General features: G+C 42.7%; 1 protein-coding gene across 16 annotated transcripts in view; it reads left to right on the forward strand.

The window, feature by feature from the left end:
• Window positions 1–26,830, forward strand: part of BIN1 (bridging integrator 1) — a 116,277-nt gene that overhangs the window by 59,182 nt on the left and 30,265 nt on the right. For 10 of the 16 annotated variants that reach the window (XM_081007171.1, XM_081007179.1, XM_081007181.1 and 7 more), the window contains exons 5-12: window positions 1,061–1,156; window positions 7,992–8,099; window positions 10,051–10,143; window positions 15,753–15,838; window positions 16,073–16,148; window positions 18,515–18,597; window positions 23,412–23,456; window positions 25,498–25,648. In XM_081007171.1, coding sequence (XP_080863297.1) covers window positions 1,061–1,156; window positions 7,992–8,099; window positions 10,051–10,143; window positions 15,753–15,838; window positions 16,073–16,148; window positions 18,515–18,597; window positions 23,412–23,456; window positions 25,498–25,648 — 738 coding nt within the window. The remainder of the gene's footprint in view (window positions 1–1,060; window positions 1,157–7,991; window positions 8,100–10,050; window positions 10,144–15,752; window positions 15,839–16,072; window positions 16,149–18,514; window positions 18,598–23,411; window positions 23,457–25,497; window positions 25,649–26,830) is intronic. The other 6 variants (XM_081007180.1, XM_081007186.1, XM_081007182.1 and 3 more) reach the window with 3 other exon arrangements.

Genomic DNA, 26,830 nt, shown 5'->3' on the forward strand with positions numbered 1-26,830 from the left:
CTCCCGATCTTGCTTGTCCATGATTTATCATTAAGACTGAAAATGTTTTAGTAAACTACAGTGGAACCTTGGTTCTTGAATGTAATCTGTTCCGGACGTCCGTTCGACTCCCAAAACCGTTCAAAAACCAAGGCACGGCTTCTGATTGGCTGCAGGATCTTCCTGCACTCAAGCGGAAGCTGCATTGGACATTTGGCTTCTGAAACCATTTGAAAACTGGAATACTTACTTCTGGGTTTTCGGCATCCAGGAGCCGATTTGTTTGCCAACTAAGCCATTTGAGAACCAAGGTTCCACTGTCTAGTGAAATTGACCACAACTTTTCCCTTTCAGCTATAACCAAAAACTGTTGTTAGGTTTAAGTAGGAAGTGGGTGCTTCCTCCTTGTGGCCTCACCAGAGGAAGTAGGGGGAGAGTGGAGTGGAAGGAACACATGAGCCCATGGCTTAAGCAGGCTTGTTCATATAATGTCATGTCATTGGAACCAGGCCAATGTATTCTATGCCACACTACACCAGCCATGTGATCTTAAATATTCTGCATTGTAACAACAAAAGCATAATGTTTCACCTTAAGCTATAGTGATGCCGCTGTTGGTGTGCATTGCCTCCCTTCTCCACTGGCTGCTTCTGGCCCCCACCTGCAGCATGGCAGACAGAAATTCTGCAGACCCAGCTTTCCTTTGCTGCATGGGAGATGTAGTGACAATGAATTCTTTGCCTGTTGAATTTCAGGAGGTCTGTGTAGCATTTGAAGTTACAGGAGCTTTGTAAAAGCGAAGAAAAAGAAGAGGTTAGGCATAGTTTCCAGTGTTTTTTTTTTTTAACATGCACATCTCTTTAGAAAGTAGATATCAACATAACAAACATATCTGAGACATGTATGACACATGTATCTTACAGGTACTCCTATCAGTGTTTTGAGAAACAATGGCAGCTCGTTTCTAAGTCTGGGTTTGCCCTCCAGACAAATGTGTGAAATGATCCACAAAAAAGCATAGTGTTGCCATGTTTTGCACTGTTGCTGCTGATAGATTACATGTTTCCTTATATTCTTCTAGAACAGTGACCTGCTGTGGACAGACTTTCATCAGAAGCTGGTGGATCAGGCACTGCTAACTATGGACACCTACCTCGGCCAGTTCCCAGACATAAAAGTATGCAGTTTCCTTTACTTTCTGTTGTGTTCCTTTTTAAAAAAATGGAGTTGTGTGAACTATGCATCAAGGAAGAGTTTTGTAAGGAACTCTGTGAGATCTTATCTTGTCTACTTTGGGCAATGGTGGAAATAACGACTAGCAGATTTTATCTACCGTATTTTTCACTCTATAACACGCACCTGACCATAACACGCACATCGTTTTTAGAGGAGGAAAACAAGGGGGGGAAATTCTGAATGAAACAGTGGACGTATCATTTTTGTGCCTCATGCTGTGGCCACAGACATGTGATCTGATGGTGAGTTTGGGGTAGCCCAATGCAAAAATCCTGAGAATCCCTGTGGATCTGTGCTTTGTAACCACGTTTTACGTGGGGAGGGAAGGAAAAATACAGAAGGGACAAGGAGCACGAGAGGGGTGTGCAGAGAAGCAGCTGGCTAAGAATGCAGGAGTGGGGTTTAACGGGAGGGAGGAAAGGAAGGCAAAAGTTTTCCCCCACCCACCCAAGCCAACCCTCTTTCTCTCTCTCTCCCACCTGCATAAGCACGGAGAGGAATTAGAAGGAAGGACGCGATCCTTTCCTTTCCCCTCTGGTTGCCTGGAGGGGAGGGGATTTGCCTGCTCTTTGTTCTGTTTGAGCAAACAGGAACCAAAACAGAACAGGGTGGGCAGTAAGACCCTGAGGCAGAATGCAGGAAAGCAACAGCTTCCTCTATCACGGAGCTCCCTCCTCCCTGACGAGCGTGATTGGATTTTTGCCGGATTTTTACCCCTGCGCTCCTGCCATCGGCTCCAGGGACCACACATTCGCTCAATAACACACACAGACATTTCCCCTTACTTTTTAGGAGAAAAAATCTGTGTGTTATAGAGAGAAAAGTACGGTATTTTTTGAGTCGTTCAGAGTGATGCAGAGGTTTCACCCTCAAACCTTAGTGAAAAAGAAGACCACTGTGCAAGACTTGAAGATGAATCTTTACTTGCCAGGATGGCAACAACTGAAATCGAGTTCAATACAATTTGTTTCTCTCCCTTGAGCCCTAGAGAGGACTTGGGCTTCTTGCTCTAAAAACACAGTCTTTCGTAGCAATGAATAAATCATTAGTTCAGAGCTTGCCTGTCTTCATAAACACATGAAAACAAATACAATACGATTTTAAAACATACAACCAATAATTAACATACTGCTAGCCTTGGTGTGACTAAAAACATAAAAATCACACGAATCTGGGAGCAGTGTTTCTGCTAGATGTTTGAAAGTAAAAGCCCCTCCAGAACAATTGTAGTTTTTCATGAAACTAGTGCTGTGCTGAGATGTGTCCTCCAAATTCTGAAAATATTTCCTTCCCTGAGAAGCAGATTTCCATTTTTTCCTGATTCATTCTCAGGGCAGAATTCCCTTAGAATTTTCAGTGTGGGTGGGGTTTTGATCTTACCTTATTGTTGTTCGGGGGCTGAGGGTGCCTGTGCAGTTTCTTTCCAGTAAACATTTCTCTAGCACTCTGCAGCCTCCCCTGGCTGCCTGTCCTACTTGATCTGATAAAGCCCCCCATGTTGGGAGGAGTGTCCTTGTGATGTCTTCCTCTGGACATGGGCACCTGGGAAGGCTGCAGCGTGCAACCACTGGTGAGATGATTTGTAGAATGAAAGAAAGAGCACTGACAAACACTGATTGACCACCTCAAAAGGGAAGATAAGCACCACAAAAGCCTTGCCCCCCCCACCCATGAGCATTTCACTAAAGTTTTCTCTGTCTTTTTTTTTTATAAATTTCAAATTCATTTTCTTTCCTCATTATTTGACAGAGGATGATTAAAAAAGACACACTGGAGAAATCATCGGCACAGCACCAGAGATAGAATTAGGGAGGAGGGGGCTAAATGAATCTCATTTGCAATAAGAGGTTTGCCAACATTATAGAATGTGTGTTGCATCAGGAAGCACTATTCAGTATGATGAAAAAGATTCCTTGCTCAATTTCCTGGCAGATGTTAACTTCTGTGTTACACCGCCCCTCCCCATGTAACATGCACAAATACTTTCTTTTATAGTTTCCTCTTTCAGATACATAATTTTCTCCCCCTGCATCCAACTCTGATCCATTTATCTAATGGTCTTAAGCATATATAAGATTAGCATGGGAACAAGATTTGTGCAGGGTTTTTTTGGTCTCATTTAATTTCTACACTCTAATAATAATAATAATAATAATACGTGTATAATGAAGTGGTACCTTTTCTTTACTTTGCCTAAAGCTCTTTAAAAAATCAAAAGACCTAAACGCCAACATCGGACTGTGCATATTTTGTGCAAAAATGCACATTCTGCACATCACTTGCTCTGCATCACAAGAGCTGAAGCCGTGCATGTAGAATATATTATGTAAACAAAGACTATGTAAATCTTAATTTAATTTATGCAGTTCTGCAATATATATAGATGTGAATTAAAGAAAGTTCATTTGAAAAATTTAAAATAAATAAATAATGCATTTGTGGGTGAATTATTCTCTTTTGTAAATATATGAAGATATATCTATTTTCAGCAGAAGGGTCCGGCTTCTTATTCTTTCTCTCCTTCTTTTAATACCCCCTCTCCCCCGAAGGAAACATCATAACAAGGAATCCATTATTGCTGGCTATGTACTTTTCAGGGATGGCTTGCATCTGGCAAAGTTATTTGGGGGGGAAAAGTTTTTTTTTAAAAAGGCATAGATTTGCTAGGGATAATTCCAGTCCTCTCCTAAGAACTTTCCCAAATGCTGGATTATATCCTGTGACTGCTCCTCTCCCAATTCCTGAATGGCTTTGAGAAGGTTGAAAAAAGGAGATGTATTTGCCATATGGCAGTACTTGTAACTACGTTCCCACATGGAAAAGGTCAGCTTGGCTTTCTCCCAGTGAAATCAGATACCCCGTTTAACCCCCTTAGCTGAATCCCAAAAGGGAGACAAAAGCAAGCTGCCCTCCCTTCCTCCTTCAATTAATCCATTCTGCAAAAGATACTGTGTTTATGTGTTTTTTCCTCCATTTAGTATCAGGCAGCTACACGGATAACCTGTGGCTGTAGTTTTTCTTTAGTTAGTGCCATACGTAAGTTTCTGCTGACCTGGTTGGCCACTTGCTGGAAACTCTTCAGCAGGAACAGCTTAGAGCTCAGGAGAGCCTCCTTTTCATAACTCTGTCAACAGTCAGTGGCTGTCAGACTATATATATAGAAATTGAGGGCTCCTCCCTCCTCAGTTTAGAGTTCACACTCTAGTTAATTTGCACCCAGAAGACCCCTTCTGCCTGGGGTATGGGAAAGTGTTTTTATGAATGTATCACCCTTGGGTGGTTGCAGGGTATTAAAACGTCTGTATTTCAATTAAGGAAATGCAGAAGCTACATTAATTCCTTGGTGTTCCAAAGGATCTTGAGATTTCATTGAGCTCCTCTAAATAGTGGGAAGGACTTCCACTGTTATTGTTGTTTACTTAGAAGTAATAAGTTCCACTGAATTTTGCATGGTGTTCCAAAGTTCAGTGCGCATAGGATTGTAGCTTTGCAGCAGCACAGCGTAATTCTGTACACACTCCCTGAGACTAAGCCCAATTGAACACATTGGAACTTAGTTTTGAGAAAACATCATATTGCACTGTTAGGGGCCTCCTCATATCATGGCATTTCATCCCTCCCTCCCTCCCTCCCTCCCTCCCTCTCCACCCTCATCTTATTTATCACATTTGCTCAGGAGGGTGTACATGGGGTTATCCCATTTTTAATCCTCATAGCAACCCTCTGAGATAGGTCAGGTTGAGACTTTGCCCAAGTTCATCTAATATGGGTCCTGAACCCAGGTCTCTATTGTCCATGTACAATAGTTTCTCCACTCCATCCCACTGGCTTTTCTTACTATTAGTTGAGAATGTTTCAGACAGTAGAGGTGAAATACCAGCTATTTTACATGCATCTTTTCCATAACCACTGAAATATTAGTAGGCGAATCTTTCTGGTGGCTTTAAAGGCCTTCTTAATTTAAAGTGGCTTCCTTGTTAGGAGCATCTGGAATCTGTTCTGGTGTTTTTAATTCTGCTGAATTCTTGAAAGATGCCCAGTGGCTGCATTCAGTGCTGTATTGGGAATTTAATTAAACCAGAGATGGATGAAGCATGAATGAACTGCAGCTGGTCTGGCAAGCCCAGGAAAGGGGTGAGAGAGTGCACAATGGACAGACTGAGAAATAGATGCAACAAAAGCCACATGTTCTTAAAAGAGGACACTGCGTAATTCCTTGAAGTGTTTACATGGTTTGTTGTTAGACTTGGCAAACATAACACTTCATGCCAGTTGTTCCTGAATTGTCACCTACTTTTTGAAGAAGTGTAGCAGTTATTTAAGAGGGCGGCCTCTGACTGTGGAATGTGATGTCCAATCTACCTTCAGTGGGTTTTGCCACATTTATTTTATTTATTTCATTTGTGTATTGCTTCCCATGAAACACCTTGAATTGATGAATAATAGAAATAGATATAAAAAACAAAGTTCAAGTCCAGTACAGATAGAGTCTGGGATAAGAATCTCCATGTCAAAAGGCTTGTAGAAAACAGAGGGTCTTCAATAGATGCTGAAAAGGCAGTAGAGACAGTGGCTGTCTGATACAATCATTTGATTTGATGTTTTCAGCACCCGTTAAAGAATTACCTCTTCATCATGTCCGTTTGGAGGAAGTTAATCTGGATGAGATTAACTATGAATTGACATCTGCTTGCTCTATTGTACTATGGACGTTATTTTAATGTTGGTTTTAAATTGTTTATTAGAGTTTGGAACCACCTTGTGATCATAAGTGGTGTACAGTTGTACCTTGGATCCTGAACGCCCTGGATCTCGGACGTTTTGGTTCCTGAATGCTGCAAACCTGGAAGTGATTGTTCTGGTTTGTGAATGTTCTTTTGAAACCTGAACATCCGACGGGGCTTCTGCGGCTTCTGATTGGCAGCAGTAGCTTCCTGCAGCCAATCAGAAGCCACGATTTGGTTTTTGAATGTTTTGGAAGTAGAACGGACTTCTGGAATGGATTCCATTCAATTTCCAAGGTATGACTGTAATAGGAAACTGAATGTATGAACATGGACCACTTTTGCTGTGGGAAGATGATTATAGCTTATATAATATGATTAACTGCTAATGGGGGTGTAATGTTGTTGTTTTATTGTGTTTAGTGTTTTGATGTTTTTGTAATTGATATTTTAAATACCGTATTTTTTGCTCTATAAGACTCACTTTTTCCCTCCTAAAAAGTAAGGGGAAATGTGTGTGCGTCTTATGGAGCGAATGCAGGCTGCACAGTTATCCCAGAAGCCAGAACAGCAAGAGGGATTGCTGCTTTCACTGCGCAGCGATCCCTCTTGCTGTTCTGGCTTCTGAGATTCAGAATATTTTTTTTCTTGTTTTCCTCCTCCAAAAACTAGGTGCATCTTATGGTCTGGTGCGTCTTATAGAGCAAAAAATACGGTAGTTAATATTTTCACCAGCCTTTTAGAAGGAAAGGCCAAGGTACGAATGCTTCAAAAAAATAAAACCAATCTGTATGGGCTAGGTTAGGCTGCGTAAGGATTTGTATCCCATGGTGGTTACTGGACCCTGGAGTCAATCAGACCTTTCCTCTTGTTGCAAACAGCTGATTCCCCCTCTCTTATGTGCCAATGTCCTCCCTCAGTGTCTGTGGGGTGACAAGCGGCTGCATTTGGTGTGAATTTGTGTTCTGAAGATTGTTCCTTGACTTCCCGACACTTTCAGTGTGGGAAAAACTACTGACCACCTGCTAGTGCTCTTTCAATTGCTAACATGAATTTAGAATCACAACTCAGTATTACTTGCTCAGTATTATTGAATGGTCAGATTTATTTAATTTCATCCTGAAAAATAAACAAAAACCTTTTTTGACATTTGACCATATAAGGGTGGATTTAAAAGAGTTTCTGCTTGGCAGAATGACAAGGAACATTTTTTATGTGGGAAGTTGCCATTGGAGATCATCCTCGATTGTGTAATAAAATGGATACTTAAAAGCAATGTTAGCAAGATATTGGCTAATGCCTGCAATTGATCTCAATATTTACAAACAATCTTGTTGAACAATTTACCTCTGTGTGAATGGTATATACACATGCAATGAATGGTGGGGTCAGGGAGAGGGGACTAGGGGGTTCTTTATCTGTATTTACTATTGTATAATCCGACCGGGTCCGGTACGTTTCCACAGCCACCGAATTCCCGTAACGCAGCACCCACTTGACATTTACTACTGAAAATGCACGAATAAAGATTAAGAAAATTACACAACATTCTTGCTAAATAGTGGAATTTCCTTGCTTACTGCCTGTTAAGTAAGCTGCTATACTAATGCTAATTGGAGTCTTTCCATGCTCAAGATTTATATAGTTTGTAGCCAAAATCACTCCACTGATACACAAAAGAGAAGTACTATCAGACTCTGTGTAACCCTGAAGTATTCACACACACACACACACACACACACACACACACACACACAATTCCCCCCCCCCCCGGGAAACCCTCCTGAAATTCCCTCTCTAAAAACTCTCCAGTTCTGTAATAACTCCTGTGTAGGCAAAGGTTGAATGGATGTCTTTTGATTTCTACTGACCACCTTGCCACTTTAGAATGTTTCAGTGTAAACAATTGCAACAATTGCAGAGTGTTGGCATCCTGAGCAGTATGTATGTGAGCTGTAGACGACTGTAAAGATCATTAGTCCACTAATTAGCATGGCTCTGGTGTTCAAATGATATTTTTCTCCCTTTCTTTCTCCCTCTACCTTCTTCCAGTCTCGCATTGCTAAGCGGGGAAGGAAACTTGTAGATTACGACAGTGCCAGGCACCATTATGAATCTCTACAGACTGCAAAGAAAAAAGATGAAGCTAAAATTGCCAAGGTAAAGTGCCCAGTGCCCTTGACCAGATATGACATCCTAAATCATCTCTCTCTCTCTCTCTCCTCTCTCTCTCTCTCTCTCTCTCTCTCTCTCTCCTTAACTAAGTAATTTAGGATATTGTTGGTGGTTTTGTTTTTCCAAATATGAAACTACTACTATTTATTTTCCCTTAGAAGAAAGTATAGTATTAATATGTTAATGTCTCTAGCTATGTCCTTTTTCAGAGCATTTCATAATAAATAAACTAACTTTCTTTCGTCAGAGAATGTATCCTGTTACAAGTCAAAAAAGCAAATGGTAGAACATACACAATTCCTGAAAAATGTGATTGAAAAGCAGTGCAGAAGCTGTTACTTTACTGCACAGATGGTATGTCAACAGGTGCCCGTGGCTGAGATGAAGGAATTAAGCAAAGGAAGAAAGGGAAGTCTTCGAAGGATGGAGGCTGTTCCTTGCAGCCTCAGCAGGGAGAATGACTCCAGGAGCTACCCTTCCTTGGTGGTCTCCTTTTCTTCTCAATTGTCAAAGCATCTAGGGCTTCTGGATGAGCCCATGCTCTTCTGATTGGACAAATCATGTCCTGGCACCAGGCTGAAGCGTCAGCTAGCAGCAGATTGTTCCCAGGCCCTAGATATGCTCTTGGGTGAGAGACTAGGGTACATTGTTCTTGAAATAAGGAGCAGCTCTATTTTCCCATCAAAGGCCACTTCAAGTGTTATTGACGAAGCAAATCGTAGGTGTTATGTGGGGTGATTTATGACTATGGCATCAACACCTGCTTAGAAACTTAGAAATCTTCTTGATTCACCTTCTCTTCATAAATGTTCTTTTTGCTCTGAAAGGGATAGACATATAATTACTGGTGGATAATTCTTCTATTCTCATACTTATTGCCTTCTTGTATACTTGCTATCAGCTGTTTTAAAAAAATGTAACAATGCAGAACACAATCTTGTGCATATTCACATGTAAGTGCCACTGTATTCAGTGAAATGTAAACTTTTGCATAACTGTACACAGTATTGCAGTGACTATAGAGAAGAGTATATTGATCGATGCCATTTTTCCTTCAGGGAAGAAAAGGTGAAGCAGATTCGTAGTGTCAAGGGTTAGCACTGTTATGCACCTGCCAAGGTCACCCACCCACCTCAGAGGGGGTCTATTAACAAGAGCTCAGGGACTTATACCTCTGTTCTACCATTTCTGTGCTCATGTCTTGTGAGTGCACCTTGTGGCATGCATGAGTGATGTGAGCACGTCATGGGGTGTGCACTCATGGCAAATGTATGTCACTGTGGGATATTGAGGGGCTCTAGCCCCCTCCTTGAAAATTTTGCTGGCAGCAAGGCCCCTTGGCCCTCCTATCTGATGCCCATGGTGGCAGTGAGGATCTACTCACAGAGCGAGGAGGGGCAACTCTGTACCAACCTGATGTTTAAAGGTGCAAGAATCACTCTAAAGAGCAGACTTCGCCAGCTGTGTTTTATAATGTGACGTTTAAAATAAAAATGCTGCAAATTCTGACTAATCCGCATGGCTGTAATAACGGTGTCTCCTAATCCTGTCTTTTCTTAAAAGTTGCTGGTGTCTCACAGAGGGGGGATCCATCTTCCTCCAAGCTGGGTTTTGCTGCTGTCTAAATGACTAACAGTTTCTTCTCTGTTGCTCTCTGCAGCTGGAGTGCTCGTAAACGCTGCTGGCCTTGGTGTTTTCTGACCCACACCATGGAGCATTAATTACTGCTAGACTTGGCATGCCATGTAGGATTCACCCTTTGACTTATCTCTTAATGCTTCCTTTCTCTCCTGTTTGCCAGGGTTTGTTGTCTCAGCCTGGCCTGATAACCCTCTTACCGTTTGAGATTTATATATATATATATTTAAAAAACAAAGTTCTCAAAATCTGTCCCGTTTGTTTTCTTGTCTTTGTTTTGAAAAACGCTCTCACACAGCCTGTCTCGTTGCTTGAGAAAGCTGCGCCTCAGTGGTGCCAAGGGAAGCTGCAAGCACATCTCGTAGCTCAGACTAATCTGCTGCGGAACCAGGTGACAGCCAAGCCCACCTTGCTCTCTAACCCTGCATGCCCTCTCCCTGGCTGAACCCCTCTGCTGTGCTCTTCACCCTCAGGCAGCATTCACTCTGCTAAGCATCCTTGTAAGGCACTCCTTTTCTCCAAAGAAGTGACTTAGGTTTCAGTACATTGGAATAAAAATGTAATACAAGGAGACAACACCAAACCAACTTGTATTTTATTCTTAGAGCAATGTTGTTGTTGTTGTTTTAAAAAGACTATGTGATTTTCCAAACTTGTTTTCTTTGTCGGCTATTCCTGCTGTTAAACAAATTTGCCACCAATAGTATAGTGCAATGCCTTGCACACCAGCCAGATTTATGGGACAACCAGTTAGAGAATAGGTTGAAAGGTGTTGGGTTAGCTCCACCCCTTTCTTGGCCTCAAGACCCAATGCCCTAAGGACCGTTTCCTCCACACATGGATGACAACTAGTGGTTGTTAATCAGGAATGATGAGTTGGTTGTGGAGCTTCTAGTTGATGATATTTGGTATGGTGCTTCTTGTTTCTGAGACATTACATGGATGGATGGATGGGAGATAAGGTTGATGTTTAGGTGAAATGCAGATTTCTGCTGCTTATATAGTTTTCCCTTCTCCTGTCACTTGGGTGCTTTTCCTGTCATAAAAATCTTCACAGCAATACCGCCTCTCCCCATTTGCTCTCCCATGCTCAAAAACGTCCTGGTCTTACTGAAACATCAACCTTCTTGTTGCTTTGTCCATGCTTCCCATTCCACAGCCATTCTTCTCCTTCCCCATAAACTGGCCATTAATTCATGAGAATCTCTCTGCTTGAGCATCCCAGGGATGATAGCATTGATGCTTCTGCTCCCTCTCTTCTTGCCTCCCTTCCGGCTCATTTGGTCTAAGCATGTGACAAGTTGGGGTGAAGAGAGTCCCTTTTCCTGAGTCTCCCTTTCTTAGATTGTCTGCAATATCCTTTGTCAGTTCCTGCTTCCCTTTTATAGATTTTAGAGTTGCAAAGGCACCTCCAAGATTTTCTAGTTCACCCCCTGTCATTCTAGGAATTCTACTCCTGCAGCCTCTTGTATGGGTGGCAATTAAAACTTCTAATAAAGGAGAATTCACCACTTTCCAAGGGAATCTGTTTTATTGTCAGATAGGTCATTAATTTTCTACTTTGTCTTTTGTTTTGGCTCCTTTCTACTTTGTGTTTTGGCTCCTACCGTCTGGAGCAACAAATTTACTTCATCTATATGACAAGCTTTCAGATATTTGAAGATGGCTATCATACATCTTATTTTATAATTCAGCTTTCTCTGAAGTCCAGAGGTTTTGTAACTGTATCTGGAGCAATATCTAGAGGGCTTGTACATATTTCCACTCCTTCTGCAGTGGATTAGAAACAGGACTGAACTCTGGAGCTTTTTCTAGCTTCTAGTTTTGCAAAATCATCAGAAGGGGGGGGGGGCGCAGTTGCCAGTTAAAATGAAAATCTGGCAATAATCCTTAAGATTCATGGACTGGTTTGGGAAGGAGTTCTGGAATAAACTAATGAAAGTCACTGGACACCAACTTGTCAAAGGAGAGGGAAACTTCAGCCTCCTTATTGGAAACCCTTCTGGCACAAGGCATTCCTGGGAGTGAGGAGGGGAAGATAGATGATGCAACTGGCAGATGAGGAACTGAGCAACAGAGGAAAGAAAACAAATACTGCCTTCAAGGACTGGAGGACAATAGCTCATTAGCTTGGCTGGAAGGAACCACATTTCTTGTATGTTCACAAGGAACTGGTTACTGAGTTAATTGCTACTTACAAATTTGGAGTTTTTTCTTTGCCCCTCCCCAATCTCTCTTACACACACACACACACACACACACACACACACACACACACACACAGCTCTCATAGGTTCCCTACTGTGATACCAAGAAGCTTGCAAATCGATGGAATTACGTGGCCCTCCAAGCCCCCGCTTTGTCCATTTCCCCTCTGACTGGTCCCTTGCTGTGATTCTGTTGTGACAAAAGGTTGTTGTGCCCCCCACAACTTGTCCTTAAAAATAGAAGGGGCACACCCACTCTTTGGTAATGCCTGTTTTGATATTCCGTCCACCTTCAGAGGGCTGACCATGGGTCAGTGCAACCCCCTGTCTTTAAATGGTTAGCTACCCCTACCACAAAAGCTAGCATTTGGCTACTCAGAACTTTATAGGAGGCTGCTGAAGTTTTTGGGGGCAGCTTCTAGAAATAGCTCTCCATGCATTTGTTGGTTTGGGGATTGGGGATTTTATGTTTTACTAGGTGTGTGAAAAGCTGCAAAATATATCTTTAGGCTTGGCCTAGTCAGAACAGTCTGGCTTCAGTGAACTATTAAGACCTCAAAACAGAGACTTCCAAATCTTTAATTGAGTTACCAGCTTCTTGGTTTACTAGAGATCTTCCTCTGATGTAAAGTTTAAAACCACGATCAAAAGGATTCCCTTTGCTTCTTTCTGGGCTGGTGTGTGTGTGTGTGTTTGTGCGTGTGTGTGTAAAACTGCCCACTTTGCTGTATCAGGTGATATTTAGCAGGCTGTTGACAGGATTCAAGATCTGATTTAGTCCTACTTCTTCATGTACAAATTGCCTCAGTTTGTGCAACATCTTAAGCCTGTCAGCTACTGACCCATGGGTTGGACTGCATTCCACAGATCTTTCCTGCTTTCTGCTATCATTTCAGTCTTTTAAATCAGAGTCTTAAAGCGAATTCTTTGGTGTAGACCGAGGCCCCTTTGCTCCTCAAGCAGTTAAACTTGGAATGTGGACCCTTTAAAGATAAATGTGGGAGATGAGCTTTTTGAGAGCCATGCCAGAACCAAAGTTACTTCTCAAGCAGCATGTTCTCTTCTGGAATGTGTTCAGATTTGAGGGTGATGGGTGGGGTGGCAATGGATAGAGACTGATGCTGACTGCTTAGGACAGCAAATTCCTGCCTTCCTACAACTCACTTGAAATGCTGCTGACTAAGAAGCAACACAGAAGCTTGCTTCATGAAACAGGCCCAGAAACAGCACATCTCAAAGTGGATATGGCAAGCAAACTCCTGAAGCTTGCTGGATAGGATATGCTGCCATTTCATCTTGCTGAGTTGGGGGCTCTCTTAATAGGGGCGGAATCTAATCAAATCACACTGGAGTCTAAAATTTGACTGAATTCTGAAGCCCAGTGTTAAAAATCTGCAAGCAGGTTATTGGGTTGGAAAGGTGACGGGACCTCAGATAGTTAGCAGCAGGCCTTAAAGGATGCTGTTTCTTGACCACAAAGCGCTGTGCCTGCATTTTTAAAAAGGTAACACAACAATAAAAAGCAACTAGAAGAATTAATCTCCTAGAGATTAGTTGGACACAGGAGAACCAAGAAAAGCAGATGACTGACAACTGCTCTTATGTGCTGTCGTATACATTATAATTTGGGCATTTAAGTGTTTCAGGCAGGGGTCTCTTTCAGCCTTACTTGGAAATGCCAGGGATTGGGATTGGGACCTTCCTGTATGAGAGCAGGTGATCTCCCACTGAGCCCAAAGTCCTTCCCTGTGGATAGGTGTGCCTCAAATTCCATTATGTATCAGTTTGCTTTGAGCTTTCCAAGGTGGCAAATTATTGCAAATATAAATGTTTGGTTGGGCAATGTCATGTGGCTGCTTCTGTGATGCCCACGTGATCCTCCTCATGGAAAAACCCTAGAATCTTGGCTGGACCCCCAACTCTCTTCTTGCTTATTTCTAGAGTGAATGTTGCCTAGGGTGCTTCTTTGTTAGTGCATATTGGGATGTCATAATAAGTACACACTTGTATCAATTGCTTTTTTTGATTCTTTGAGCTGTCAAGCACAAATGGTTCTACCTGGCAAGAGTATAGAAGCAGTTTAGTACAGTACTAAGAGACAAAACTGTTTAGCAGACTGCTAAAGTTAGCAGACTTTCAAACCATAATCCTACTTCTGATCGATTTAGTAACCCCTAAACAGAATTTAATTTAGTTTTCTCAGCATAAAGATAGATCTGTCTTTTGCTTCTGTCTGTCTGCCCAGAGCAAGAGTAAATTAATTAAATCATTGATTCAGGCTAGCTTTATAGTAAACACCTTGTGTAAGAAATACTACTACTACTATTACTAATATAATCTATGTTTTAGCAACTAAAAGTTTATTTTTTATATTAGCATCCTAGACCACTGCAATCTCCCTTGTATTTGTTGGCAAGGACAGGAAGTCCAGAATACAAGCCTCCTTTGACAATACAAATATCCAGAGGTTCAGTCCATGACAATGATGCTTTCTATGTGATCTATAGAGGCTTGTGGCATTGTGACATTTTTGCTCTTGTGGTGGAGTATGAGTAAGTTGCTTGCATTTTTTTCCTGTTAACACAAGCTGCTGAATAGATAAGACTCGAGATTCATTGTTTATCCCAGCTGTGCTAGGCTTTTTGCTGCACCAGATTACATTTATGAAACAGATGCATTATAACTGTGCCAGTGATAGCTCTGGTGGTGCCAATTGCCTAATAACTTCAGATTCATAGAATCATAGAATCATAGAATCATAGAGTTGGAAGAGACCACAAGGGCCATCGAGTCCAACCCCCTGCCAAGCAGCAAACTCGGACAATTATTACACTATCCACCACTTTCCTAGAATCTGCAGCTACACATTGGCATTCTCATCACTACTGGGGAGGAGTGAAAGGCCATGCAGAAAATTAATAAGTATTGTGATCAAAATAATAAAGGGAAACACTGAATGGACTGTGAGATTGGAGTTAATTTAGATTCAGGATCCTAACTGGAAAATGATTGGAGAAGGTGACCAAGACTCTACAATGGAAGTCATCAAGAGTCAGGGAAATTAATCACAATTTCCTGCAAAGATAAACTGAACTTGCAGGGGGTGGGGAGTGGAAGTGTCATAGGGCTCCTGGAAAACACTGGGAAATTTCTAATAATGCCCTTCAGTCTGAATTAGCACCCTGCTAATATCTTTGATGTTACTTCATAACACAATTGTTATCTGTGGGGAGCAGGTCTTGAGCTTAAAATATTTAGCCTGGGAGCTATTTTCGTGCGTGTGAAGTTCTACAAGGTAGGGAAGCAGGATTTTGGAATTCTACCATGAAATTGCTTGTGAAAACTCACAAATTGCTACGACCACACTGCTTAGATTATATGGATGGGTAACATAAGTCTAAGGCATAGAGTGGCTTTGGAAGTAACACAAAGTAACACGATGCAGACATTGAGGAACAGGAAGTGCATGGGACAGAAACTCTGCTTCCTCAGGATCCACATCACATCTAAAGCCAGTCTCAGAGGTCACTGGCTGTTTCTTCCACTCTGATCATTAGGGCTTCCCTATGCCATTTCCAGGCTGCAGATGAGACTCCTACACACACTCTTTACAGAGGTGGATTGTAGGGTGGATGGGAAGAGGCTCTTGGGCAGTAGATCTATAGAAACCCAGTTCTTGGAATGCCCTAGTCTTGACCCACTTACGGAGCATGCAGCAGCAAGCTCATGTAAGCCTTCCCCTGAATTGTACCCCAGAGGCTGTGCATATCATTGCCCCATCCTTCCTCTCTAGGCTGAAGAAGAATTAGTAAAAGCCCAGAAAGTGTTTGAGGAGATGAACATTGATCTTCAGGAAGAACTGCCTTCACTATGGAATAGGTAAGCACATTCAGTAGTTTTCAAATTGTGTTCATGGGGGATGTGGTTGGAGGGGAAGGGTAAAGATATCTTGACTGATTCCGGCCATGATGTATTGGTCCACTCAGTTCCTTTTGCTAAGTGGAAACTCGTAAGGTTCAGTTCCACTGAGCATTATGGCTCTGCGAGTGAATAATTGGAAGAAAAGCAGCTGCCCATGTCTTCAGTAACTTATATTATGTTTCATTTTTCCAGTCGTGTTGGTTTCTACGTCAACACATTCCAGAGTATCGCAGGTTTAGAAGAGAACTTCCATAAGGAAATGAGCAAGGTAACAATGGGTGACATTCTTCCTCTTCTCCCTTTGGGGACCATTGATGCTAATCTGGCTTCTCCCCCATGCCTTTCCTCATCCACTGTAAGAGAGGTGTAGCTATGTTAGCTGTTGGTGCTCAGGGATAATGGTACCACCTCCCATTGTTACTAGGGCATTTTTCCTCACTGGCATATCCCTTCATGATGTTACAGAACAGAAGTGACTTGCTGGGTGGGGCCACAACATCAGCTCCATGGCTCACTAGTTCTTACCAGAAGGGGAGGCTGTGGGGCAATGAGGAGGCTGGCATGGTGGCTCCCTCTGGAGCCAATCAGGTGCTCCTAGTGGTGTGCCAACCTCCCCACTGCTTTGTCCATCCCTCCTCTTTCCAGTAAACACCAACAACCCACTTGCCGGGAAGCTAGCATGGCAGCTCTGCTCTTACCTGACCAGCCGCTTCAGTTCCAGAGCATGACCAGAAAGCTCACAGTTCAGCAGCCTTGCTGAAACGTAGCAGCTCTGCATGGGAGCACCATGTCTATTTCATTGAGTTTCCCTGAGGAAGAATAGTGGGACATAAAATGCAATTAAATAAATCATCATTTCATTTGGTCCCTCATCCTGGTCCCTCATCCTGTCCCCACTGCATCTGTCTTTAGCTATGCCTAGTGAGTTCTTTCAGCCAGCTCGTATTTCTTCTGCTTTGGAATAATGAAGCTATTTCCATTTTACTTGTGTGAGCCCACCTGTGAGCGAGAAGCCTTGATTTATACTATTATGGCATAGTTTGTTCTGTCAAGCTGTTGAATTGGTACCAGTCCATAAAGGGTTTTCGTTTAATGTCCAATGCATATAGTTACATAGGCCGTGCAGTTGCTTCAGAAAATTTAAATGCCTGCATGTGGAATGACGACTTTATATCTTCTCCTCCCCTGAATTCTGCACAAATCCCAAAAGAGGGAACCAACAAGTTTAAGGTTCAAAGCAGAGAATGCAGAATAAGACAGGGCCAGACAAACTAGTAAAATGTTGCTTAGCAGTGATGCATTCATCCAACACATTTGGACAGCTTGTTACTACTCGGTAACAAGATTTTGTATCCCAATTTTCCCTGTTTTGGCAAAAGATTATGTGTGTGAAAGGTCTCTTTCCTTTGCAGTTATCTACGTTTTATTAGAGCCTGGGGGAGGTCGGTTGAATTACTGCTGTGGCAAACACATGGCTGCCGTCACCCCCTCCCCACCCCACGGCATGAAGGCTAAGTTTGGCCTAGCATCTTGTTTAGTGACAAACTGTGGTTCCATAGCAACCAAGGCTGTTGCAGTTCCAAGCAAGGCTCCTGGCTGCGGATGGGAAGAGAGAGCAGAAGGAAGGCATTAAGTCGCAATGAGGAACAAAGACCCTGTGTTGACACAAGGGCCCGTAGTAGTGGAAGTATGTGATAGAAGGGGCAAAGGGGGAGAAAAGGCAGGAAACAGTAGAAACACGAGCTGAATTTGTTTCCCTAATGAGACACAGGCTTCGCTTATGCGGCACCTGTTTCTGGAAGTCAAATGATGCTCACAGGACTTGGTGCTTTCAGTTTCTGTGACCATGAATCAGTGGGAATGAATGGAAGACCATTTCCAGTAGCCTAGTTTCTGGGTCGTAGTGTTATGGGTGGGGAACCTTCAACCCATGGGCCTGATTAGGTCTACTGGAAACTTCTGTAGCACAGCTGGTCCCAGAGAACTTCCTATGACACCAAAGAGCTGATTGGCGCTTATAGGAAACCCACTGACACCTGTACTTATAGCAAGCACCAAAGAGGGACTTGTCAGAAGAGAAAGTTGCATTGCCAGCTTGAACTGAAGCCAGTGATGCAAAATACCTCTGGTTTAAGCTGTGTCTGCAAATATGTTCTGTTTTGTTTTGTGTCACCTGACATCATCATAACACCAGCCGATTGACAGGTGGGAGGCCCCGCCACCTGTCAAAATGGCCTTTAGGTTATGTTTGTTGGGGGAGGGTAGGATTTGACCCACTGGCCAGATCCTGTTCCCAACCCATCCTCTAGGTTTTTATGCATTTTTATATGCTCTTGTACAGTGGTACCTCAGGTTACAAACACCTCAGGTTACAAACACTTCAGGTTACAGACTCCACTAACCCAGAAGTAATAACTCAGGTTAAGAACTTTACCTCAGGATGAGAACAGAAATCGTGTGCCAGCGGTGCTGCGGCAGCAGGAGGCCCCATTAGCTAAAGTGGTACCTCAGGTTAAGAACGGTTCTCCGGAACAAATTAAGTACGTAACCAGAGGTGCCACTGTATTAAAATTGTGAGCTTAATTCTTTCCTTTGTTGACCTCCTATTTATTCATTTTAAAATTTTTGTTTCAGCTGAACCAAAACTTGAATGATGTCCTTGTGAATCTAGACAAAGCACAGGCAACAAGCACCTATCCTGTTAAAGCTCAGCCAAGGTTAGTCATTACTATATCTAGCATTGTGGGAAGGTGAGGGCAAGTCGGTGTTTGTGTTTGTCTTATTCTCTTGACTACGGTCGCCAGTGATACACTGGTTGTTAATCTTCTACCCCGCCAGCCCAAGAATTGGCCCACCGAATGCTTTTCTTTCTGTGTGCTGTTACAGATACGGCAGCCACTGTGAGGGCGCCATCTCCCATTGCACACCACAAAGATCACATGGTTCTTAACATTTGTTGACTATGGTGATTTTGTGCACCTTAAAAAAAAATAGTGTGTTTTCTTCAGAAGCAACATTTTGAAAAACAGTAGTGGACAGAAGGGCAGGGAGGGGTGGGGAGCATAGGAGTGGTGAGAAGCAACAAACATCTCTCATGCTTTCTATGAATGGAGTTCTCAGTTATGGTTGAAACCTCCTTTTTCTCTGCCTTCTCCTGTGTTTTTAACAGCTGACTGACACACAGAAATTAACCACTGAAGCTTTTCCTGGTATGTCATACAGTGGTAGGAACAGGAAATTTCTCTGTGTCGGACTGCTGTTTTAAAGGCACCAGAGCAAGTCCACTTAACAGGGCGCCAACCTTTGGCACAATACCCTTGTCCTCGTGTCCTATTCATACTCAGCCTGCAGCTAAACCTAAGTATGTGTACCTGAACTAATCACATATTCTTTCCCTGTTTCATCCCTGCCTTCCCCCCCTTTCCTCCCCTTCCTATGTTTTTCCTCCCTGTGTCAAATTTTAGATTGTAAGCTCCTTGGGGGCAGGCACTTGTTCTCTTGTACTCTGTAAAATGCCTTGCACATTGATGGTGCTATATAAATAATAATAATAATAATAAAAATTAATAATAATAAACCTTATTCTCAGCTCTGGGGCTAAAGGCTGGCCCTTTGGGCTCCTTGACTCTGTTCCTTGCAGTCCATATTATTAAAAGCTGAGGGTCCCTGTGAAACACATGTTAACACACTTGTATGTTCAGTAAAAATGGATGGGGTTCAGGAAAAAAAAATGAGTTCTACAGCCTTGAGGGATTAATATAGTTAAACTAATTGTCAGTCATTAAGATGAGAGCTGCGTAGCTAAACATACAAATCACAGGTTTTTTGCTCTTTTTCCATTCTGCATGCAGCTGTGGCATCTAGCCACACAGTGATTGCATTTAGACAATCATTATCTCATCTTAATAAGCCCACAATATTTATGAGCCTTTTTGCACATCCATCCCCTTCACACCTCCCTTTGAAGTCAATTTTCAGCAAGTTGTCTGAAATGGGAAACTGTGATTACCAGCTTCGGAACAGGGCAGGATATTAAACCAACTTTCAGCTTTGCCCCTTCTTCTCAATCTTGTTGCTGCTCTCATTGACATGGTATCTTGTTGACCCAGCCCAACATGTTGGGTATCGGTGGCATTGTTTTGCAGTGGTTCCAATCCTATGTGCATATCCAGAGGGGGTAGCATTTGGGGTGGGCAGAAAGTATACTTCTCATCATTTGGAGTGCTGCAGGGCTCAATTTTGTCTATTCAACATCTATATAAAGCCAGTGGGAATGGAGATTTTGAGCATGGTGTCCTCATTTCTCCATAACATCTGTATCAGGTGTGACTGAGCGAGCCCTGGGGTAGTGTCTGGATGCAGCAGTAGGCTGTGTATATAGGTCAGCAAACTGAGCTTGAATCCTGGCAAGATGGAGCCTCCCAGCTCCAAGAGATAGGTTAGTTGCCTGTTCTGGATGGGGTTGCGCTCTCTTTGAAGGAGCAGGTTGCAGTCTAGGGATTCTCTTTGGCCCATCTTTGTTGCTTGAGGCTCAGATGGCCTCAGTGACTTGCAGAGTCTTTTGTCAACTTTGACTGATGTGACAGCAGAGGCAGCTCATGGACTGAGATAGCTTAGCCACTGCAGTCCAGGAACTGATAAACTCATGACTGGATTGCTGTAGAAGTAGGAAAACCTTTGGGTTCCTGGAGGAAAAACAATCAAGGCCACCTAGCAGTTTCTGTTTTTGCCCTAACACTTTAAAGGACTTGTTCAATGACTCACTTCCCCTTTTCATTTGTAAAAGAAATCCATTGTATCTTAGAGTTTTGTTTTGAATAAACCCAGCACAGCTTATGGGCACAAATAGGAATAAGGAGGAACTGGCTAGGGTTGTGTAAATACACACACTTCTCTTTCCTCACCCTCCGCTCTTAAGGAGAAGGTAGGCCTCACTCCTTGGATGAGATGGCCTCTGGCTCTCACCCAAATGCATGAGTGATGAAGCAATTTGGGAACTTGCACTCCCAGCTGCTTTGAGTCCCACATGCTGTGTTAGCAGTAATGAGTTGAATGTGCCAAGACTGCATTAGGCAGAAGGAGAACTGTGGCTTGACTCCACCCTGCTTTGGCAAAATCAAATGGAGGTCAGTATGATATTTTAAACCCAACTGCTTTATGCTCACTCTTTCGTAGGTGCATTGAATTAAATTAAATGTAGAAGCTAAGGAAATTTTTTTAACAGACACCAGGGAGCTCGTGGCTCTCATACTCTCAGCAATGAGCCGAGCACTTTGTGTAACCCCCAAGGTGTAGAGTGCTTTTGTATCGACCATGCATGAACACAACTCTGCACAATGCTAAGTAAGAGCAATGCATAAGACAAATGAGAGGGAGAGGCTGAACACGGATACAATTTTATCAGCATGCTTTGTTTATGCATTGTACAAACAAGTACCACTCTAGATGTATCGTGCCATGAGGAAAAAGAGAGAAGATGCTAGGGCTAGCTTTTGGTCTCCAGATGTTGTTGAACTCCAACTCCCATCACGCCTGACTGCTGGCCATGCTGGGTGAGGCTGATGGAGGTTGGAGTAGTGGTGGACCTCGGGGTTTCAAATTTCAGTGGCACCCTGTGCAATGCCAAAATTTGGTGCCTCCCCTTGTTCCATTCTAAATCATAGCTGCAGCATCCACAGTGGCATCCCCAAGGCTCAGCGTCCAGTGCAGTCAAACTGGTCATGCTGCCATAAATCTGCCTCTAGTTGGAGTCCTTTAAAATCTGGAGGGACACAGGTTAGCCAGCCCTGATTTAAATGTATAGGAACCCTGGAGAGAGAAATTTAGATGGACGTCTTCCATTTTAAGGTTCATTTCTTCCTCATCCTTAGGTTCATAGTGACTTCAACTCAGATGTCATTTCAACACTACAGTTTTCTCTCTGGGGACACTTTGGAAGGAGTGCTCTCATAATTGAAACAATCTTTTTATTTTGTCCTGTTGCTCTTTGCATGAGGTCTGCCAGAATGACACCAGTTTATACCTGATAATAGGTTTGAAGCTTGGGAGAAAATGGCGAGATGGTAAAAAGAGCAGGCGGTCCCTATACAATATTGTACCAATACTACGCACAATGATATGTGCAAAATTTTATTTTTAAAGTTAAAACACCCTGATATATAGTGTAAAAAACAACAACACAGATATGCAGATAACAGGAGATAAAAACATTCTCAGAGCAGCCAGTGGACTAGGGGCAGCTAGCCTATGGGGCATATATGCACACCCCACACTGCAAGAGGTTTGTTTTTTGTGCCTCTAAAATTTATTTTTTTAAATAATGATAGAAGTTTTCTTTTACTGCTTCTGTGGCTCCCCTTTGCCCCCTAAATCTGTTTTAGGGGTTGAGGAACCCCCAGAACAGGTTTAGCGGGCACATGCATGGGTCATTTTGTGCACATATATCCCTCTTAGCATTCCTCTGAATTCCCCCCATACATTTTACTTTACTTTATTTTTATTTTTTTAAAAACAAACCCATTCCTGAGGGTTCTTGGCTGTGATTTTGTGACATCAAAAGGTTTTTGTGATGTCTTCTGGACCTCTCAAATATCCTTTTTATTTTATTTTAAAATGCCACATTCACTTATACACTTTGACATGTGGCCCTTGGAATGTTGACCATGGGCCAATGTGGCCCTCAGTCTGAAGAAGGTCAGCCATCCCTGCAGTAGAATGTGCAAAGGGCATGAAAGTCCACCCTAAGAAACTTGTGACGGGATATGAAGGACATGAAAGTAAATACTTCTCAGGAGCTTCTGATTTCACCCCAAAACTCTCCCCCCCAGTGGTTGTTCAGCCCCCTATTGGTTTTGTGGGGGTAAGTTCTCCACCATCTTATGGTACAAAATCATTGGTAGAATGGTCGCTTTGGACTTTAAGAAAATATTGCTGCATTGTTAGGGCCGTGGGTGAAGATACTTTGGAAAGGACTTGCACATTTGGTGGGATGGTGGGTGGGTGCACATGGTGGGATCGTATGCCATAGGGTGATACCCTCAGGAGGTAACTCCCATTATGTTAGTGCAAGGTTTAAATAAGACACAAGCTTATTCTTTTGTAGGCTCACACTATTGATATGTTGATTGATAGCCGGTGGTCCTTGGCTCACTCAGCCACCTGCTGGATTGCTTAGCTTTCTAGTTTTCAACCTCCACCTTTGCCCTCCATATAACTTTGAGGTAACTTGGTAGATCAATGGTAGCAAGTAGCTTGCAAATGGAAAGCAATGAGTCCTTGATCTCTCCTCTTCCCATCTCCTGAACATTCACACAGCACTTAAAATGATATTTTTCTACTGAAAATGTCTGGCGGACACCCCCTCTGCCAAGCTAATCAGATACAAACTGAGGGATGGCCCCATAGGTCCTCTTTGAATAAGTCTCTTCATGGTAACTATGTACATTAGCTCATGCACGGAATCTTCACCTTTCTTTCACATTGGTTGAGCCGTGTTGTAATGGACATCACTTTCGTGTGCCGTCCTCAACAGAAAGAAAACTAAACTGTTCTCCAGGCTGAGGAAAAAGATGAGCAGGTACCAGCAAGCTCCATTCCCTGCCCGCTCTGATTTGGATGTAAAAGCCAAAGGCCAGGCTGTATTCTAACAGCATATAGTGCATTGTTAGCTTGGTGACTGAAATGGAGTTTCTGCATGATCCAAATTGCTTTGTTTTGGAATTACGGATTGCATTGGTGTTTCTGAATAATCCTAATAGCGTTTTACAAATGTTTATAACCACTTCCACCCTCCTTTGCAAGTTGCCAACGGAAGATATATGGACCTTTGTATTTCCCAAAGAATAAATGAATATCTTGTGGTCTACTCACGTACTGCAGACCTAACTACTAGAAGTTGCTTAAGAGAGCAAATTGCAGCTGTGTGCCAAGGCCAGATTTCCTTTTAAGTGCAGGGAACTTCACGAAAACTTGTAGTGGATCTGGACAGACATAGGTTGGGTGGGAGGAGAGATGGAAAAAAATGGGAGCAGTCTTCTTCTCTCCCTCAAACCGTGTTGAAGATGAGTTTTTAGGTCTCCTGTTCTTCCTTCTTGAAAGTCTAAAGAAAAATAATCTCATATCCTTTTTTTCTTCTATATTCTGTGGCAGCTTAGAATTGTGTTTTTACTCCTCTTTCAACTGAAATTTGTCCTTTTCAGGACAGGAGCCGGTCAGCCTTTTAACCTCTCCCCTTATACTTCCTAAAAATAGTGTAGATGTTGGAGGATAACGTAAGTTGGGTGGATGCTTAGGGGACATGGTGCTTGGTTGCATTGTATTTATATACTAACTAGCTTGCTGAATTGCATGGTGGCTGGTATTACTGTGTAACTCTGAGTTTACAGAGAGAACTTTCAATTGCTTCCTTCCCACTGTGTATGTCCTTGGATAAGATCTGAGAGCTAAAAGACCTTCAACCTCCTTGCTGAAACAAGAGTCCCTGTGAGGATACATGCAAGGCAGGAGAATGGTTGAGGTGTGAGTTGGTGACCCACCTTTCATTACTTGCTTTCTGCAATCCCCATATGAGGCTCCCATAAACAAACAGGTTAGGGTCCCCTCTTAAAACCATGTTTCAAATATGTTTATCTAGAAGTAAGTCCTACCGGATTCAGTGGGATTTACTTCCTAGTATGAATGCTCAGCCATAGACAGGCCTTGAGCATCCTGTTCTGTTGTTAGAGACAGTTTTCAAACATTCTCAAGGATTTCTAAATACTGAGATGACACAATGTGGTGTGGAAATCCAGCTCTTGTGATTGCTTTCCAAGAACAATGTATTTCAAAACAGCTTGTCTGCTCCAAACTTGAGCTTTATACTCCATGTTGTTTCAATATGGTCTGTTGCCCCCTATCTTGTTATGTGTCTGTAGCTATCACAGCTAACCAGTGGCTTTGGTGATTGAAATAATTATTGCGTAATACAGAGCATGGTGTGGGAGGGTGAAAGACACTGGTGAGGTTAAAGGTTGTATGCTTGATCTATTAGGGGCCCTGTTTAATTTAGTAAATACCACATTTACTAAAAGTCAGATTCTTTCTTGTTGAATTCTTAGGGGATAACAGCTTACTGTATGCAAGGGCCAAACTACACGTGGCATTAAACATACAGTTTGGTATTACATTATCAGGATCAAGACCACAGAATGCAAGGAGAATGAACTCTTCTTCCCCTCCCACATCACAGACCTGATGAAATCTATTCCCCATGCAGCTGTTGTTTGACATATGAAGAAAGTTCCTATGGGCATCTTCCTGTGAGAGGCAGCAGCTTATGGAGCGAGTGAATTTTTCTTGGCAATTGTGGTGTGGGAGGCAAGAGTTAAATGAATATGCCCCATGTGTACTATGCCCACCCAAAAAAGCAGCTGCTATTTGTTTTTGAAGATAACTTCTGCACCAAACTACATGATTATTGTCACACATTTTCTTGCATTAAAAGTTTGTGCTATTACAGTAATGGGGCCAGGCATCTGTTGCAAAATAATAATTTAAAAGGGTACTTTCCCTCATTCCTTAAGCCACCTCTAATAAAAAGCTCATTCTAATGCTGATATTCTCTCTCTCTCTCTCTGCAGTGACAGTACCCCAGCAAAAGCAAACAAAACCCCCTCATCTCCGCCTGATGGGACTCCCATCACCAGCCCTGAGACCAAGGCTATCAACCATGAGCCAGAGCCATCCACTTTGGAAACACCTGGGGGAGGCATCCCTAAGTCTCCATCTCAGGTAGTGAGGATTGCTGGTGCTGCTGCTGCTGTTTTTTCCTTGAGGACATACATGACAATGTCATTCATGGTTGGGTTTCCTTGGCTGCTACTCTATGGAGAGTAATGGACTTTTCTCCATTTATGTTCACCAACAGTTCTAGGCAACGTGTATCAACTAGTCTCTTCATTTCTCTCTAATGTTGTTCTTGCCTAATCCAGTTTCTTTATCTACAAACAACAGTACTTCCTCTTCAGTAGGGATTCTATGTAGGCCAAGCTGGTCTTGCTGTGTAACAGGTATGGTACATAACTGTTCTTAAGGACAAGCAGAGGCTATAGATAAACTAAGAAAACCTGTATTGGCATGGACAGCTTCTGGATCAACTGGTGGCACAGGATATCAGTTGAATCAGGAAGCAGAATATGGAAGTTAATTAGAATTCTTTTAAAAGGCAAATAGTTTTCCTAGTTAAGAAAGGTGCAATATGAACTCTTCCATCCTCAATGGACAAGAAACAGGTAAGTGAATTGGACCAGATATAAGATAATGAAACTAAGAATGACATTTTGGATATTTTTTTCTTCTTCTTCAGCATGAGATGCACTATTGCACAAAACCTGCTCTGGACTTTTAAAGTGTACTGAGAGCATTTTTGGGTTGTCAGCTTTGCAGCCATAATGGCCAGTTGAAACCCACAACAATCATGCGAAGAGAACAACCTGTACACTGGCAGTTAGACAGTTGTAGGCCTTATGCAAAACAGACTACCTGAAAAGTCTTTGGCATGTCCCATGGTTGCGTGTCGAGGTCCCCAATACACCCCAAAGGAAAACACAATTGACACTTAATTTTTGTTTAATTTTTTTGGCATAATTTTGGCCACAACTTTATTCAAATACAGCAATGTGAGTGGTTGCTTAGGCATTGGTAGCACTAACTGCCCCCGGACGGGGACAGCTCTGACATTTGCACCCCCCGCAAAGTCAGGAAGGGTAAGTCACCTGGGGAGAGAGAGGGGACTGGGAACCATGCTTCACCTCTCCCCAGCATGCTCCCAGGGGCTTACGTGGCCCTAGCCCCTTGCCAGGGGGTTTCGGACAAAAGCATGGGGTTCCTTTAATGGTAAAACCCTTCAGCAGCAGCAGCATTTTGGAGGGGCAGGCACAGCCGAATCCATGCCCCTCCACCAGCAGCAGCATT

Source organism: Podarcis pityusensis (genome assembly GCF_964106645.2).
Source record: "Podarcis pityusensis genome assembly, chromosome: 1".
NCBI classification, from domain to species: Eukaryota; Metazoa; Chordata; class Lepidosauria; order Squamata; family Lacertidae; genus Podarcis; species Podarcis pityusensis.